This window comes from Myiozetetes cayanensis, unplaced genomic scaffold (genome assembly GCF_022539395.1).
Source record: "Myiozetetes cayanensis isolate MyiCay16 unplaced genomic scaffold, myiCay2020 scf17, whole genome shotgun sequence".
Lineage (NCBI taxonomy): Eukaryota > Metazoa > Chordata > Aves > Passeriformes > Tyrannidae > Myiozetetes > Myiozetetes cayanensis.
This window is the reverse complement of record NW_026087378.1, coordinates 8,119,023-8,133,170: the sequence shown is the minus strand read 5'-3', so window position 1 is coordinate 8,133,170 and position 14,148 is coordinate 8,119,023. Positions and strand designations below refer to the sequence as shown.

The 14,148-nt window shown below is 42.7% G+C and overlaps 1 protein-coding gene across 2 annotated transcripts in view; it reads right to left on the bottom strand.

Annotated features, from left to right (window-relative positions):
• The window catches only part of RNF145 (ring finger protein 145), a 48,361-nt gene continuing 34,213 nt past the window's right edge, over positions 1-14,148 (bottom strand). For both annotated transcript variants that reach the window (XM_050311924.1, XM_050311925.1), the window contains exons 5-11: positions 13,361-13,596; positions 9,974-10,149; positions 7,734-7,874; positions 6,244-6,426; positions 4,199-4,346; positions 3,159-3,515; positions 1-1,652 (exon numbers count right to left, since the gene is read on the bottom strand). In XM_050311924.1, the coding sequence (XP_050167881.1) occupies positions 1,209-1,652; positions 3,159-3,515; positions 4,199-4,346; positions 6,244-6,426; positions 7,734-7,874; positions 9,974-10,149; positions 13,361-13,596 (1,685 nt within the window). In that variant the 3' untranslated portion in view covers positions 1-1,208. The remainder of the gene's footprint in view (positions 1,653-3,158; positions 3,516-4,198; positions 4,347-6,243; positions 6,427-7,733; positions 7,875-9,973; positions 10,150-13,360; positions 13,597-14,148) is intronic.

Here is a 14,148-nt window from a genome sequence, read left to right as displayed (position 1 = left end):
TAAAAATCTTCAAATGTAATTTATTAAGACATTCAACTATGTCTGTCAGTCTACATCCAAATTTACTACTAAAAATAAAATAGGATCACATTTCACATTAGGAATACCGACTTTGAAAAACACTTGAGTCAAGCCTATCGTATAAATAAGTGACTAATTTCTCTTCATATCAAAATTCACATAAAAAAATTGCCTGCCCCCTACTCCCACCTATTTCCCCACCCCAGTCCCTTGTTCTACTTGAAGCCATGATGAATGTAAAAATTTAAGTATGGACATGTCCTTGTCAAAGAAAAAAAGGTGCAAACCTATTAACAGCTTTAAAAGTGGCATTTGCGGAGTCTGATCATACACAATAATGTACTCATTCCCAAAGTGCAAATATCGCCAGAGTTTAATACTGTTTTTAATTCAGCTGCAAGGATTAAACATTACACAGCACAGTACTGCCAGGCCTCTATCCGTGCCCTAAAACTCATCCCACTTTCCTCCTTGCACATGGCAGCAGAGGTCAAAGTGTTCATTAGAGCTTTAGTTTACTTCATGCAGCCCAGACTGTGCCCATTATTAGCAAAAGTTTCATATACATCAAAATATTGACGACTCCGTCATAAAAGTCAAGAGTCACTATAGATTACATGAATTCAAATGCAACTGCCCCAAGAACACCCAAAGCATACACACGACGTATTAAGAGTGCTTCCATCTTCTCGTACAATCGCTGCCGTTTTACATCTCTGATTTTTGCTTACGTGCCATAAGAAAACGTCGGCAGCCAAAGCTGCACGTCAGTCAGAGACTGGCAACTCACGGCCTTTAACGCCCCTCAGGACCCCGGGACACGGCTGTATGCAACCCCTCTTCCTGACCAAAACCAACTGACAGCGTTCTGTCAGCCTGGCTACAACCTCTCACAGACCTTTCGCTTCGCTTACCCCTCACCTACGTCTTGAAAACACTCTTTTTCACTGCTATTTATTTCCAGACATCCTTCCTATGCCCACAGTTCAGAGAGCTTCTGGAGTCATTTCTACTACATCTCACTGGAGTTACCACTACCAAGCAGCCCATAAAATTCAGCATGGGAGATTACATTTTGACCAGCATTAATAGCTACACTTCTTTCACAGCTGTGGAAGGACTGGTTTTCTTCGGAGTCAAACGTGGATCTCTGAAATGTGTTTGTTCCCGTGTCATCCTGTGTAGCCTCAGAGCTGGACACAAACCCTTAGATCTCGAGCTGGGCATCCCTCCTGGGCTGCAAGTAGTTCTGCAGCACAAGCTGCTCCCTGGGTGGCCTCACAGGGGCTTGTGTCACTGTCCATGCTGTGGGACGCCCCTGGACGGGCAGAGGCCTCCAGGCTGTCGTGTCCATCGGCAGCCTGGCCCTTGCCCCTGCTCGGGCTGTCTGTCACACTTGGCCTGTTGTCACATTCAGCACCAGGTGGCTCAGCTGCGTCTCCAGGCCTGGTGTTTCGCTCTGCACTAGGATTTGGCTGTTGCACTGGCTCTGGTCCCAGTCCTGGTAGCTGTGCAGGGCTCTTCAGTTGGCAGTGGCACAGAGGGCAGGTTTCTTGCACGTACAGCCATTTCTTAAGACAACCCGCATGAAAAAAATGGCTACATGGTGTGATTACAGCAGTTTTCATATCCTGAAAGACACAACGAAAATCTTATTATTTATAACCCCATTCCTCTCCTCTTGCCCCACACATCTAATGGGTCCACCAGGCATGGAGGAGACAGAACCAGTCCACAGCCAAGCAAGAGAAGGTTCCTTCCTTCATACCAACAAGCCTCCATATGAGGAGCAGCTGAGGGAGCTGGGGGGGCTCAGCCTGGAGAAAAGGAGGGGGGACCTTCTCACTCTCTCCAACTCCCTGAAAGGAAGTTGTAGCCAGGGGGAGTCAGTCTCTTCTCCCAAGTAACAAGCACTGGGACAAGAGGACACGTGCTCAAGCGGTGCCAGGGGAGGTTCAGGTAGAATCAGGAAGAATTTTTTCACTGAAAGGGTTGTCAGGCATTGGAAGGGGCTGCCCAGGGAGGTGGTGGAGTCCCCATCCCAGGAGGTTGTTCAAGGCACGACAGGATGTGATATTCAGTGCCCTGGTCTAGTTGATAAGGTGGGGACTGGTCAAAGGCTGGACTCAATGGTCTTGGAGGTCTCTTCCAACCTTAATGATTCTTTGATACACACACAATTCAAACACAGGCCAGGTCTGGCTTTTTATATTACAGGCATTAGAAATTAGGCCAAAAAAATCTTTGTTTCTAAGGTATTATTAAACATAAGCTTTTGCAGGATGAGAATCACAGGACTGGTTGGCTCAAGAAACAATTGTGCAAGTCAAAACAGCACAATTACAGATACAACATATAACAACAGCACACCAGAAACTAAGTGACACCCTAAACTCTGCCAGCTGAGACCTACATAGTCTGGTGTTTGAAAGACAGTTGTTCAATCTGGCAGATTCAAAGAATTTGTATCAAGTTCAGTGTCAATCCAATCATACTCTAATTGCACACTACTAATATCTTAGGGTGATTCGTTCACTGTCACACATAACTACGATTTGTATTCAAGAGTAAGAGACTTTGGAGCCAGAAGTGTGATAAAGATATTACTTTCAGCATTAATGTCTGAGGTCCTTACATCTGCTGGCTTACGTTTGCAAGACCCTTAACCTTTTGATAATTAGGTTTCTGTTACAAAACTGACATTGCACATGAAGTAGCAATGACTGCAGAGACTGAGCTGCTTCTACAGAATAATAACAAATCAGCTACTGAGAACACATTGTCTTTCACTAACAAAATCTTCCACTAATGAAGAAAGGGCACGTTTGCTGCTACTGAGAGCAGCTCAACCCAAACACGAGAGGTGTCAAAGCAGCTCAAGGACAGTTTGTTGTGTAACTGGAGAAATAAGAATGACAGTTTAAACAAATCTATTCAGAGCAATCTCCTAATTCATAAAGCCTATTCAGTGACAGTGCTCCAAATCAATTTTCACAAGGCAGAAAACTGGGTAATTCCAGTAACTTACTGAGGACAGTATTTATTATTCAAGTAACTTATTTTACTAGTTGTAGACTCAACTTGATAGTCTTGAGGTAATTCAATTGAAGCCAATCTTTTGACACTTCCATTCTTACCTGGTAGCAGATGGCACAGATATCATTGTGCTGCTCCAACTGCTCTTTCGTGGCCACGGGCAGTGATTTTATCTTATTCACAGCATCCCTCCGAAGGAGGAAACTTTTCCAGCCCAGCTGGGCCCGCAGCCACACATTGTAGTAGGAGTGAATGAAGATGATCACAGAACCCATCACGGTCCATTCACCAAAGATGGTTTCCGAGACTCCGTAGGCCACCACACAGAGCGCCACCAGGAACTCCAGCAGCCGGTACGTGCCGTTCACGTAATAAATCACGTCATCCATGTTTTCCACTGGCTCTTTTCTGAACTCCTCCACCATAAACAAAACATAAATGAAGAGTGTCCCAAGCACCTGTAACAAAGTTCAAGGCCATGAGCTCAGCATTCAATGCTGAACTGGAGCTTAAGTCATTCAGCATCGTCCACTGAGCTCTGTACACACAACAACCCCAGACTGGACAGAGGGCAGCCAAGCCCCAAAGTAGTGAAATTGCTGCTGAACTTCAAGACAAATAAAAGTCACTCTTTCTTGCAAAGCATTTAGGCTTGTTCCCAAGTACTTCCCCTTCTGTACTTTCCTGAGTCCAGAGCACAGCTGAGCTGATTTAACAAAAGTTGTGAGCATCATGAGGGACACTTTTATAAATTTAATAATTAAAATAATCAAGTTACAATAAATGCTCACAATACAAAACGTTTCCTGTATTTACATTGATGTGTTCTGAACATCAAATTGCTTTCAAACAGCTATAGTTAAGTAATGACACAAATGAATACTTGGGGGAAAACCTTTTTACTCTAATTGTTACACCCTCGAAAGCCTTCTGGCTTTACATTTTGAAATAGATTTTCATTCACCTATGTTCTCAGCTCCCCCAAGGAGCTCCTTAGCCTCATACACAGTATAAAGGAAGAGATTTTATATCACCTCTTGTAATTCTGCCCTTCTATCATCCCTACTCTTTTCTCATCACGTATTTCTCCCCTCAGAGTAACAGGATCGCAGTTAATGCTTCACAGGGCTACCGTTCTTACCTGAAGAGAGGTTAAAATACTGCTGGAGATAATGATCAACAGCCAGAAATCCATGTGGAAAAACTGACAAATCATGTAGGCCATGTATGCAGGGAACACGAGTAAGAACAGACAGAGGCTGACTGCTCGGAAGTGCTTCCACAGACTCCTGCAAACAACACAATAGGGTTTTATTTTTCAAGTCAGATTTGACTGTCAGAGTAAGAACAGACTGCCTGCTGGATGTAGGCCTGTCAGATGTTTGCTCCAGGCTTTAACTTGTTGAAAGGAGTTTCTATTTTACTTGGGCCCAATCTCATTCCCATCTTTCATGCAAGCCTACAACAACTATGGAAAGTTCCCTCTCATCTGACCTTTGCTGTTTTCAATAGAGACACAAAAATTGTGGGCAAAAATTCACCTACAGTAACTGTCATACTGGATCAAGTCAGTGGTTAGACAAAAAAAAGTATCTGATATACTGAATGTTTCAGATGAAAGTCCATTACAATAAATTATTAAACCTGTAACTCTTTTGGACATTTCTCTAAATAAACAAGTGATCTCTAGATTATATAATTCTTGCGACTCTTTTGTATCTTTTTGCTAATACGTGTGGGGAAATGCTCTTTCCTTCCATCACCAGATTTAACCCTACTGCCTTTAGAAGCATATTCTCCAATTCAGAGGTCACAAAAGAAGAAAGGCAGCAGGACTTGAACATTCACCTCTGCCAGTCCTTTCTCTGCTCCTGTCATTTACTTCTTCCTAATCTCCTCCCCAACCTAAACATACCATCTATCTTTTTACAGTCACCCACTTGGGAAGGCTTTCAGAGTATCTTGAGTAATTTACTATCCTTCCTCTACTTGTTCCTCAGGTTTTATTTTAATCTTATAAAGCTCTGGAAATGAGGTGCAGAAAAAGTGAAACTATTGGGGGGACAGGACAGCAGCACAAATTGGTTGATCAAATAGTCTGAAGAAACATCACAATGCTACTCTGAGGTCTGAAATTGTGTGTCTGGGGGTGAGGGAGAAAGCAAGAGCTGAAGTGGAATTTATCCTAATCCTACATGATTTAGAACCTCCTGGGAGATTTGGCAGAAGAGTTAAAATGCGCTATCACCACAGAATGCTTGTTTAAGCTGGGCAGATGCCTAAATCCTGCCTCTACTCCCTTTCTCTCTGTTACCAGACTGGAAGTTAAGGTTGCAGCACACAGAACATGCTGGCTACAAGCAGCCTCTAAGCTAAATAAACTACACATAAACAAACCTCTTTTCATTTCTTCACTTACAGGTTACAGAAAGGGAAAAGGCAAAAGCAATTAACAAAGATACATACAGATTAACATGAAAACACCAGATACCACCAATACAGCTCTTCAAAACACAAATTAAACTAACTCACATGATCAGAACATGTGGGACACTAATGCAAACCTTCCACCTCTTACTTTGTGCCAGTAAACCCTATCAATTTGGGATCACAGCCTCACCAAAAGAACAGATTTTACAATATCTAACACAAGGTCACTACTAGAAACTTCCCACCCTCAATAGCTGTGTGAGATCACTGCATTAGAGGGAAACCCACCCAACTGCAGTGGAGGTTAAGAAAAACCATTCTGCAAATCCGCACAATGGAGTGTGGGTGGGGAGAGCACAGTCCTGGATTTGCTTAACTGAGACCACAGCGCACTGACACCACTGCTAGGGAGAATAACCAGTGAGCAGTTTTACACAGGGAATGGGCAGCCAGCAGCTGCAGAGCAGTGTGGTCTTGCACGGGCTGGATGGACACAGTCCTGAGCAGGAGCAGCTGACCAAAGTCAGCCCTATTTGGCAGCACAGAGTATGGGGAAAAGTATTAGTGTATGCCCTGGAGGGGGTAGGACAGAGAAGAAAAACTAGAGAATTCAGACTAGAAAAGAAATCTGCATACAGAAAAACACAGGGTAACTTTACAAGCTACTAAAAATCCAAATTAGACCATCAATTACTAGTTTATCACCTCCTAAAAGAGCATTGAGTAACTTTCAGTTTAGGAAACTTAGTCTCTTACTTGTCCCTTGAGGCTCCAAGTGCCAAGACAATGGGATCAGCAATTTCCAGCATGGACTGAAGTATGGATGCCACCACAATGAAAAGAATAATACTGAGCAGGAACGCCCGATGCACAACTTGGAGCTCAATCAAACCTGTCTGCACAGCCAGGATCAGGAGTGTGACTCCTTCAGTCATTCCCCTGCAGATCAACACAGTCAAAAGAACAATCAATCACATCTGTGTGTCAGTGCTGGTTCAAAAGTACATCTAGAAACACCAGGAAATAAGCTGTTTCTGTCCCAACCTTCCACATGTCCCTGGTTTTAGGTTTCACTGACGTCCCTGCTAAGGCTTTAAGCAGAGGAGAATGTTTTCAGAACCACTGAAGAGTTTGGGTTAGAAACCAGCAGATTTCAGAGCTCTGCTCTTGACAAGCAGCATCTGGGATACATCCAGCTCAGACACCATCCAGCACAAAGCATTTTAAGGACTCAGGTCGCGTCTTAAGAGGAGGAACCCCCCAGGCTCAGTGTTGCCTACACAGCCCTGTCCTGTCTATACCTGGGCACCAGTCAGCCTCATTCTGAGACCACTAGGAGAAGACCCCTCTACCTTATATTTCTCCATCACCACTCTCTTGTCTGTCCTTTGGCCATTGATTTAATACCCCACCAGGTGACCAGTTTAGGCAAATCAGCAATTTTGCCATTTTTCAGTTTATTCCCCTTGTACCAAACCCAAATACAGCTGTTCACTTCTTTTTGGTGTGGAAGCTCAGACTGACTTTAATACCTCTGAGGATCACCACTTAGCACCACTGTTTGACACAGTCAAATACATCACCCAGAAGTATATCCTTCACCCAATGTAGACTATTCCTAGGTAGCCCAAATTTATACCTAGGAATCCCATCCTGGAATCTAAAATGTAAAGCATTCTTTTGCATATGGTCTGAAACTTTCTATAAAGTGAAGGGCTGGAGTAACTGAGAAAGGCACTGTCAGATCTAGGATCCCAATTTCATATCAGACAAGTATGAAAGAGCATGAGAAAAGGCAATTTCTATATTTTGGCTATTTCCCATAGTAATTTACAAGCTATACATTCAAAGCTTTGTTTTAAACCTCATAGATTAGTAATGTTTCATACGTAGCTAGAGGGGAGATGAGGAAACGAAAATATGAAGTGTTCATATTATTAATGCTTATGAAAATTTTTCAGTGACTCATGAAAATGAAAGCATTAAGACAATCAAACTGTGCAACTGTAAATCCCGACTAACAGCCCTGAACCTGTTAGAGAAATGAATCATCTCCCAAGAAGTCTGTAAAAAGTATTTTCACCTCAAATCCTTCCAATGCACACACACAGACTGGCAAACAAAAAGCGGGTCAACGATACCTAAGAGTTCAAAAGTTAAAAAATGCAATGCCACCCATATATTTCTACATAAATCCTTTTTTTGTCTGTTTCTTTTTTTGACCCGAGGCACAGTGAAGCACTTACCTGTTCATAGCAGGATCATTCATGAATGCTCGGTAACCCTGCAAGTAAAACTTGCAGAGAGTCAGAACTCCCAGAGCAACAAAAGAGACTGTGAAGACCAATCCCAGCAGTGAGTATGGAGTGCTACAGCATTCGGCAATACTGGGAGGAGAGAGGGGAAAAGGAACAGGAAGGTTGATCAATTAAAAGCAATGTGGTGAGTTCTCCCCGTGTCCTGTTCACTGTGCAAGATGGTTTTAAAGCAAACCTGGATTGGTTTAATGAAAATATTAAAAGCTCTACACCACCATTAAACCCTCCAACAGAAGGAAAAAGATGAGATGTGTTCTATTACTTCTTTCCAAGACATAAGTTCATGCCAGCTCCCCAGTGGAGCTGTGCTGTGACATTCCTGCAGTCCCCTCAGCGCGGTGCCACGCGGTGGCACTGTCCTGCTGTCACTGGGCATTCAGAACCACAGGCAATCCCACAGCCACAACCCCCCCAGCTGACTCGCTGGAATGTCAGACAGTGCCACAAACACACAGCGAGAGCACATGGATTCTCTCAGGCACGTTCCCCTCCTACACACAGTAACACAAACAAACATCAAACTAATAAGTCCTGTTGGGAGCCTGAGGGCTGTGTGGCAGTGTTCACACCTGGGTCAGGTAGGCAAGACCTGTCTGAATTTCTAATGGCTGAGCCAGAAGCAGCAGAATAAGACAGCGGAGGACACTCCCCCTCAGGAGGCTTCTTCCTCTCTGTTACTACAGCAGTGGAACCCCAAAGACTGACACCCCAGACTACATCTGATGATGCTGAGAACAGCTGCATCACTTCAGCTCCCTCACCTTCGGGCTGCTCTTCTGCTGGTCCTGGCACTGCGATATTTGAATGTGCTTCAGCTTCTGAAACACAGCACTGCCAGTGCCAGCTAAAGACCCAGCTGTCAGCCAGGGGTTACATATCTGGAAATCCTCACACATATAATCCAAGGTAACACACTGACACCTCATTCATTTAACAAAAAAAAAAAAAAAAAAAAAAAAAAAAAAATCTTCATTTGTTCCTCAGGACAGAAGTCTTGTGAGGAGAGAAAGTGTCGTGGCCAAAAACATGTCCTGCTAATTAACCAACTGATGAGTGAAGCAGTCCAGTGCTCTGACAAAAGGTTTTGAGGAAGCCTATGCTTCAAAAATAAACAAAGCTCATCCAAGAGGCATTTACTTTGTCTCTTTTAGTGACTTCTTAAACCGGAAACCTCCTTTGAAAGCAATTCACAGCAAAAAACGTTGATGTGTTTACATGTGCAATATACAGTGCTTCTGGTAAGCCTCCAAAATCTGCCTGTTTACCAAGCCAAGGGAGGCTAAAAACGTTTTTAAATGTTCCTGCAGGTCAAGGTAGTGAGAAACACAGTACTTAAAGCAGTTATTTCTGTAGAATATTTGAGGGACTCCAAGTTTTGCTTCAAAATAAATTATCAGAAATCAAGAATCCTGGATTTTCTGCCTGATGACCAATGTTTTTTTGTTAGAGTAATTTTAGGACTCTTCCTAAACTTGATCTACTATGTAAGGGTCCCAGAGGAGCTTAAGAGCTCAAAGAGAAGCCTGAGGAGCTTTATTATGTTTATGTGTCAAGCACAAGTTTATAAACTGTCCCAAAGAGCTGAACTCTTCATGGCTTCCCAAAAATCACAGCAGTTACAAACCCATGGAAAAGATTTTGAGATGAACAAGGAAAATGACAGACACAGAACAGTTTGAAACAGGAAACCCTGTTTGTTTTAACTTTGAGAGTTGGGTGCTTTGGCTGCTTAGCTCAAGAATGTGTCCCACACCAAAATGATAAAACAAGACATACAAGGCTCAGAAAGCAACATGAGCATGAATAACATATCACTTGGACTGAAGTTCAGCTGAAACATCTCAGACTTAAACCCAATTTATGTACTGAAAACAACTTCTGGACCAACACTCTAATTACAGCTATTCCCTTCTCAAAGGAATATTTTGCTTTCTTTGGGAACTATTCTCCAGTTCTGCTAATGCTGTCTGTTCTGAATGGGATCCATGCCTTTGTAGGACAAGCTTACCAGGTTTTGTATACATGGTCACTACAGTAAGGACAAATATTTGATGGGCATACAAGTACAATAAAGCCAGTATACATACCTCATCTTTCAAAGAGCACCAACATTCATTTCAGAAGACAGTCAAAACAGAAAACTAACTATTTGCAGATGAATCAATTACCTGGTCAAGAAGAGGAAGAGGAGCCTCTCTCTCGAGGCAGGCTGGTCCCGTGTACTGAAATAGGAATAGATCTGAAGAGCAAATAAAACAAGCCAAAACACCATGAAAAGCACTGGGACGACCAGCTGGTTCCACAGAGACATTCCCAACGCCAGGAGCCCGTACACTTCCACCACCTGGGCAAGACACAAAAAAGCAATTTGTTATTGGGTCACAGCACCTGGGATTTGATAACAAAAGGACAGTCAACAATACAGTCACAACAGCAAAGTAAATCTACTTTGCTGACCTCTTTTTAACAAAAAACTTAATACCTCAGACATTTTATGTTTAAGTATCACAAAAAGGAACACGTACCTAATCCATCAAGTGTTTAGAAATTCATGCTTAAGACTTACTTCAGAAGACTCTGAAGCTCAAATTACTTCTTTTGTATTGCAAAGACTGCGTTACAATGCAGTCATTTCCAAGAAGCTGGAACTTCATATAGCTGGACTTATCACAAAAGGTCAAAAGGAAAGCACTCACAACTACTGATTCCTCATCACCTGCTTCCCACAGTGACATACAAACCATAATGGCAAGGAAATTCTAGCAAATGCTAAAAAAGCTGCCTACTTAGTCTTCCACGACAAGCATGAGGGATATTACATTAATGGGACGGGCTGCAGTACGTACAGGGGCTGATGGACAAGCAATTGCTGCTGGCAGTGGTGCAGTGCCAAGCTCCCGTGCTCAGCTTTGCCCACAGAGTTGTGAAGGAAGTGCACCTGCCTGGGGAAGACTCCCCTGGCCCGGGGCCAATGCAAGCAACCCTGTGCAGCTCCTGGCAGAGGGCTCCACCACACCGGAAAAGGGTCATGCTATGCTTATAATGTAGATTCATAACCGTGAGGCATTTCTGGCATCTTCTGCTGCAAACAGCCAGCCAAGGGTCTGGGCCTGCTTTTAAATTATGCCCTTAGGCACAGTCTAACACACACAAAAAGCTGCCTTGGTCCACTTGTTAGGGCTGTCTCGGTGTTTAACACCCCAGTACTCACCAAGCTTTGACACTGACAACTGCAATCAAATCCAGCCTAAAATAGCAGCAAACTCAAAACACCAGGGTGAAGGACCCACTGAAAATTAACAACTGCTCCAAGTTGTAGCAATGTAAATACAACTAGGAAAATATTCCAGACAGAATGCCAATATCCTCCTCTGGAATATGCACACTAAGCTTGATTTGTAGTCGAGCTGCACCCATGAACACACTATTAGCCAATGTATTTTCTGCTCTGTTTCAGGAACACAGGCAAAGAGCAGCAAGCTCTTGAAAATCAAAAATCCTGCTTTCCCATATTTTCAATACAAGTCAAAATCTACTCACACACAATTATTCATTCCAACTCTACTCCATGCATTTAGAAAAGCAGCATTCAATACTGTAAACCCAGTGACACATTATAAAGTTTCTGCCACTTTTTCTGTATTCCCAAGGAAAAAAATCTTCAAGCCCTCTGCAAAAAAAGTCAGGAGAAAGAGTACGATAAGTGTCTAAAGGCCAAGCACAAGGAACACTTCTCCTCATGATGACAACACTGTAATACAGCCCAGCCTGGAAAGATGTGAAGCACTGTGATGGAGCAAGGGGGAGACAAGTAGTCCTAGAGATGAGGAGGAGAGCTGCGTAACAGCAGTATTTATAATACAGTTCTGACAGACCAACCAACCAAAACGAATCAGTAAGAAACAACTACTTCCCCCCTTAACTGGAATGTATTTGCAATTAAAACACTGTTAAGATACTGAAGTGTTTTAAATGTGTCTAATAAAAAACAGATACAAGTCTCAGATCCACATCCAATCCGAATCTCACTTCAGGAACCTAAACTGTAAATCCATTCATGCATGTGGAAAATGGAAGTTCTGGTTCCAATCTGTTGCAAGGCTTTGAACTGTACAAAGACATGCAACTATTATCCCAAAAGTTAACCCCCTAACTAAAGAGTAAGCAAGATTTTCCTATTCTCCCTGGAAAAAAGGATCTTGAAGCTTTGCCACTTAGCTCCTGAATTAGTTTTTATCATCAAGTCTACAAGCCAGGGAAGATTTGGATGGGATATTAGAAAAAATTTCTTCCCTGAAAGGGTGGTCAAGCACTGGAACAGGCTGCCTAGGGCAGTGGTGAAGTCACCATCCCTGGAGGGATTTAAAAGACGTGTAGATGTGGCTCTTAGAAATACGTTTTAGTGGTGGCATTGGCAGTGCTGGGTTAGCGGTTGGACTTGATGATCTCAAAGTTCTTTTCCAACCTAAACAAGTCTATGATTCCATGGATGAGGTCAGACCATGCTAGGTGCTGTACAAACACAGAAGGATAATCCTACTCTAAAGACCAACCACATACAAAATAAATAACCAGACATCAATGATCAACATGACAGGCTGAGACCTTGGCACACCAGGCACCTACTGCTGCCAAGTTTTTGTTTGCGTATGACAGATACGACAGCAAACAAGAGCTTTAAAGAAGGCTTTGAAAGAGTTTAACAAGTTAGTTTTCAGATTACTTCTGGACTGAAGAGTATAAGGAAAAAAAACAACAGTGTTTTGGTTTTAAAAAAATCCAGTCAGTGGTGAGAGCTGAAACAGTGAGTCAGTCAAAAGTCAAGCAAGCATCAATCTTTTTATGTTTAAATATATAGATGGATGTATAAACATATATACTTCCTATAAAAAACATGATGTGTGATGTTTTTGTAGCACTGAGAAAGTAAATTTTCAACTGAGCATGTATCAGATGTCAAAGCGTTAACAAAACGGACACGTCAGATCAGTCTTCTCTGTTTCTGCCAATTTTTGCTCAAGGTCTCAGCGATGCTGCTGTTCTAAAGAAAATACCACAGACCTTTCAAATCACTGTGCAAGTTACAAATCACTAAGTCAGTGATTATTAAGAGTCAAAATTACCTTCGGTGTTACTCCCTATTTAACACTTCTGTAATTACAAACACTTTTCATACAGAAGGCATTTCTTGAAATGAACAGCTACTACAGTGAATGCACAGGGATTTCCTTACTCATTTAATGAGGCTGTAAATGTATTCCCTTCTGGCACAGTCTTATCTTTTAGCCTGGATTTGGGAAGGAATAATCAGTGTCCAAGCAAAGTGGACATGCTCAGTTGGCCAGCAGCATAAATCAGGCTAATACAAAGCTATCATAAAACTAAAGAAAGAAGATGCCGTGGATAGGAGCACATCTGGATTGCTGAGAAAGCATGAGTTAGCACATACACACACACACAGAGGTGCACAGAAGAGAGCCAAAGTACTTTTTTACTTCTTCCTGCAAAAAAGGCTCAGGAAAAGGAAAACAGAAGTGTTACGTTCACCATCTTACCTGGACAAGCTCTCTGTACGCAGATTTCGCCAAGTTATAGGGCACCAGAAGATTTGATGCCAGAAAGTAGAGAACTTCCAAACCAGTGAAAATCATGGCGAATTTGTTGATGATGACGATGGTTTCCAGCGGGACGAGGCAGAGCCGTGCCAGGAGAGGGAGCATGTGGGCAGAGAACAGCCAGATCTGCTTGGTTTTCATGACGCAGGAGCAGAGCGTACACACCACCAGCTGCCCTGGAAACGCGACACAGCATTTCAGAATCAAGCTGATTATCCCCTTCAGGAAAAAGCGTATTTTAATATGTTATCTTTCCAGAACACAGTTATCAACATCCAGCATATTATGACGGTTGTAACTAGGACATTTCTGTTATGAAACCAGGCTCTTCCGTGTCTTTTGCTGGGTCACTAAAGTTACCCTTTTCAAACTGTGCACAGGGCATGCTTTCACTTCACAGATTAGCGAGCTGTAAACCCTAAACACACGCAGAATCAGATTAATATGAAGTCCCAGGAATAAGTCATATAGAGGACAACCCAAAAGTCATCTCTCCTTTTCTTTACCATCCCTACCTCAGCTGAAATCGTATTGGTATCTGTATATACAGCAGCTTTCCTGAAGCCCAGCTACACTATTTCATCCCCATCCACACAATAAAAAAGCAATCAAAGGTCCCCAATGGCTTTTGGAACAATATTTATACTGTCAAGAGGGATTACTGGCCAAGAACAGCAACAGGAGAACAGCCAGGTCAGCAGCTGAGACTTCAATAACTTCAGAACGCC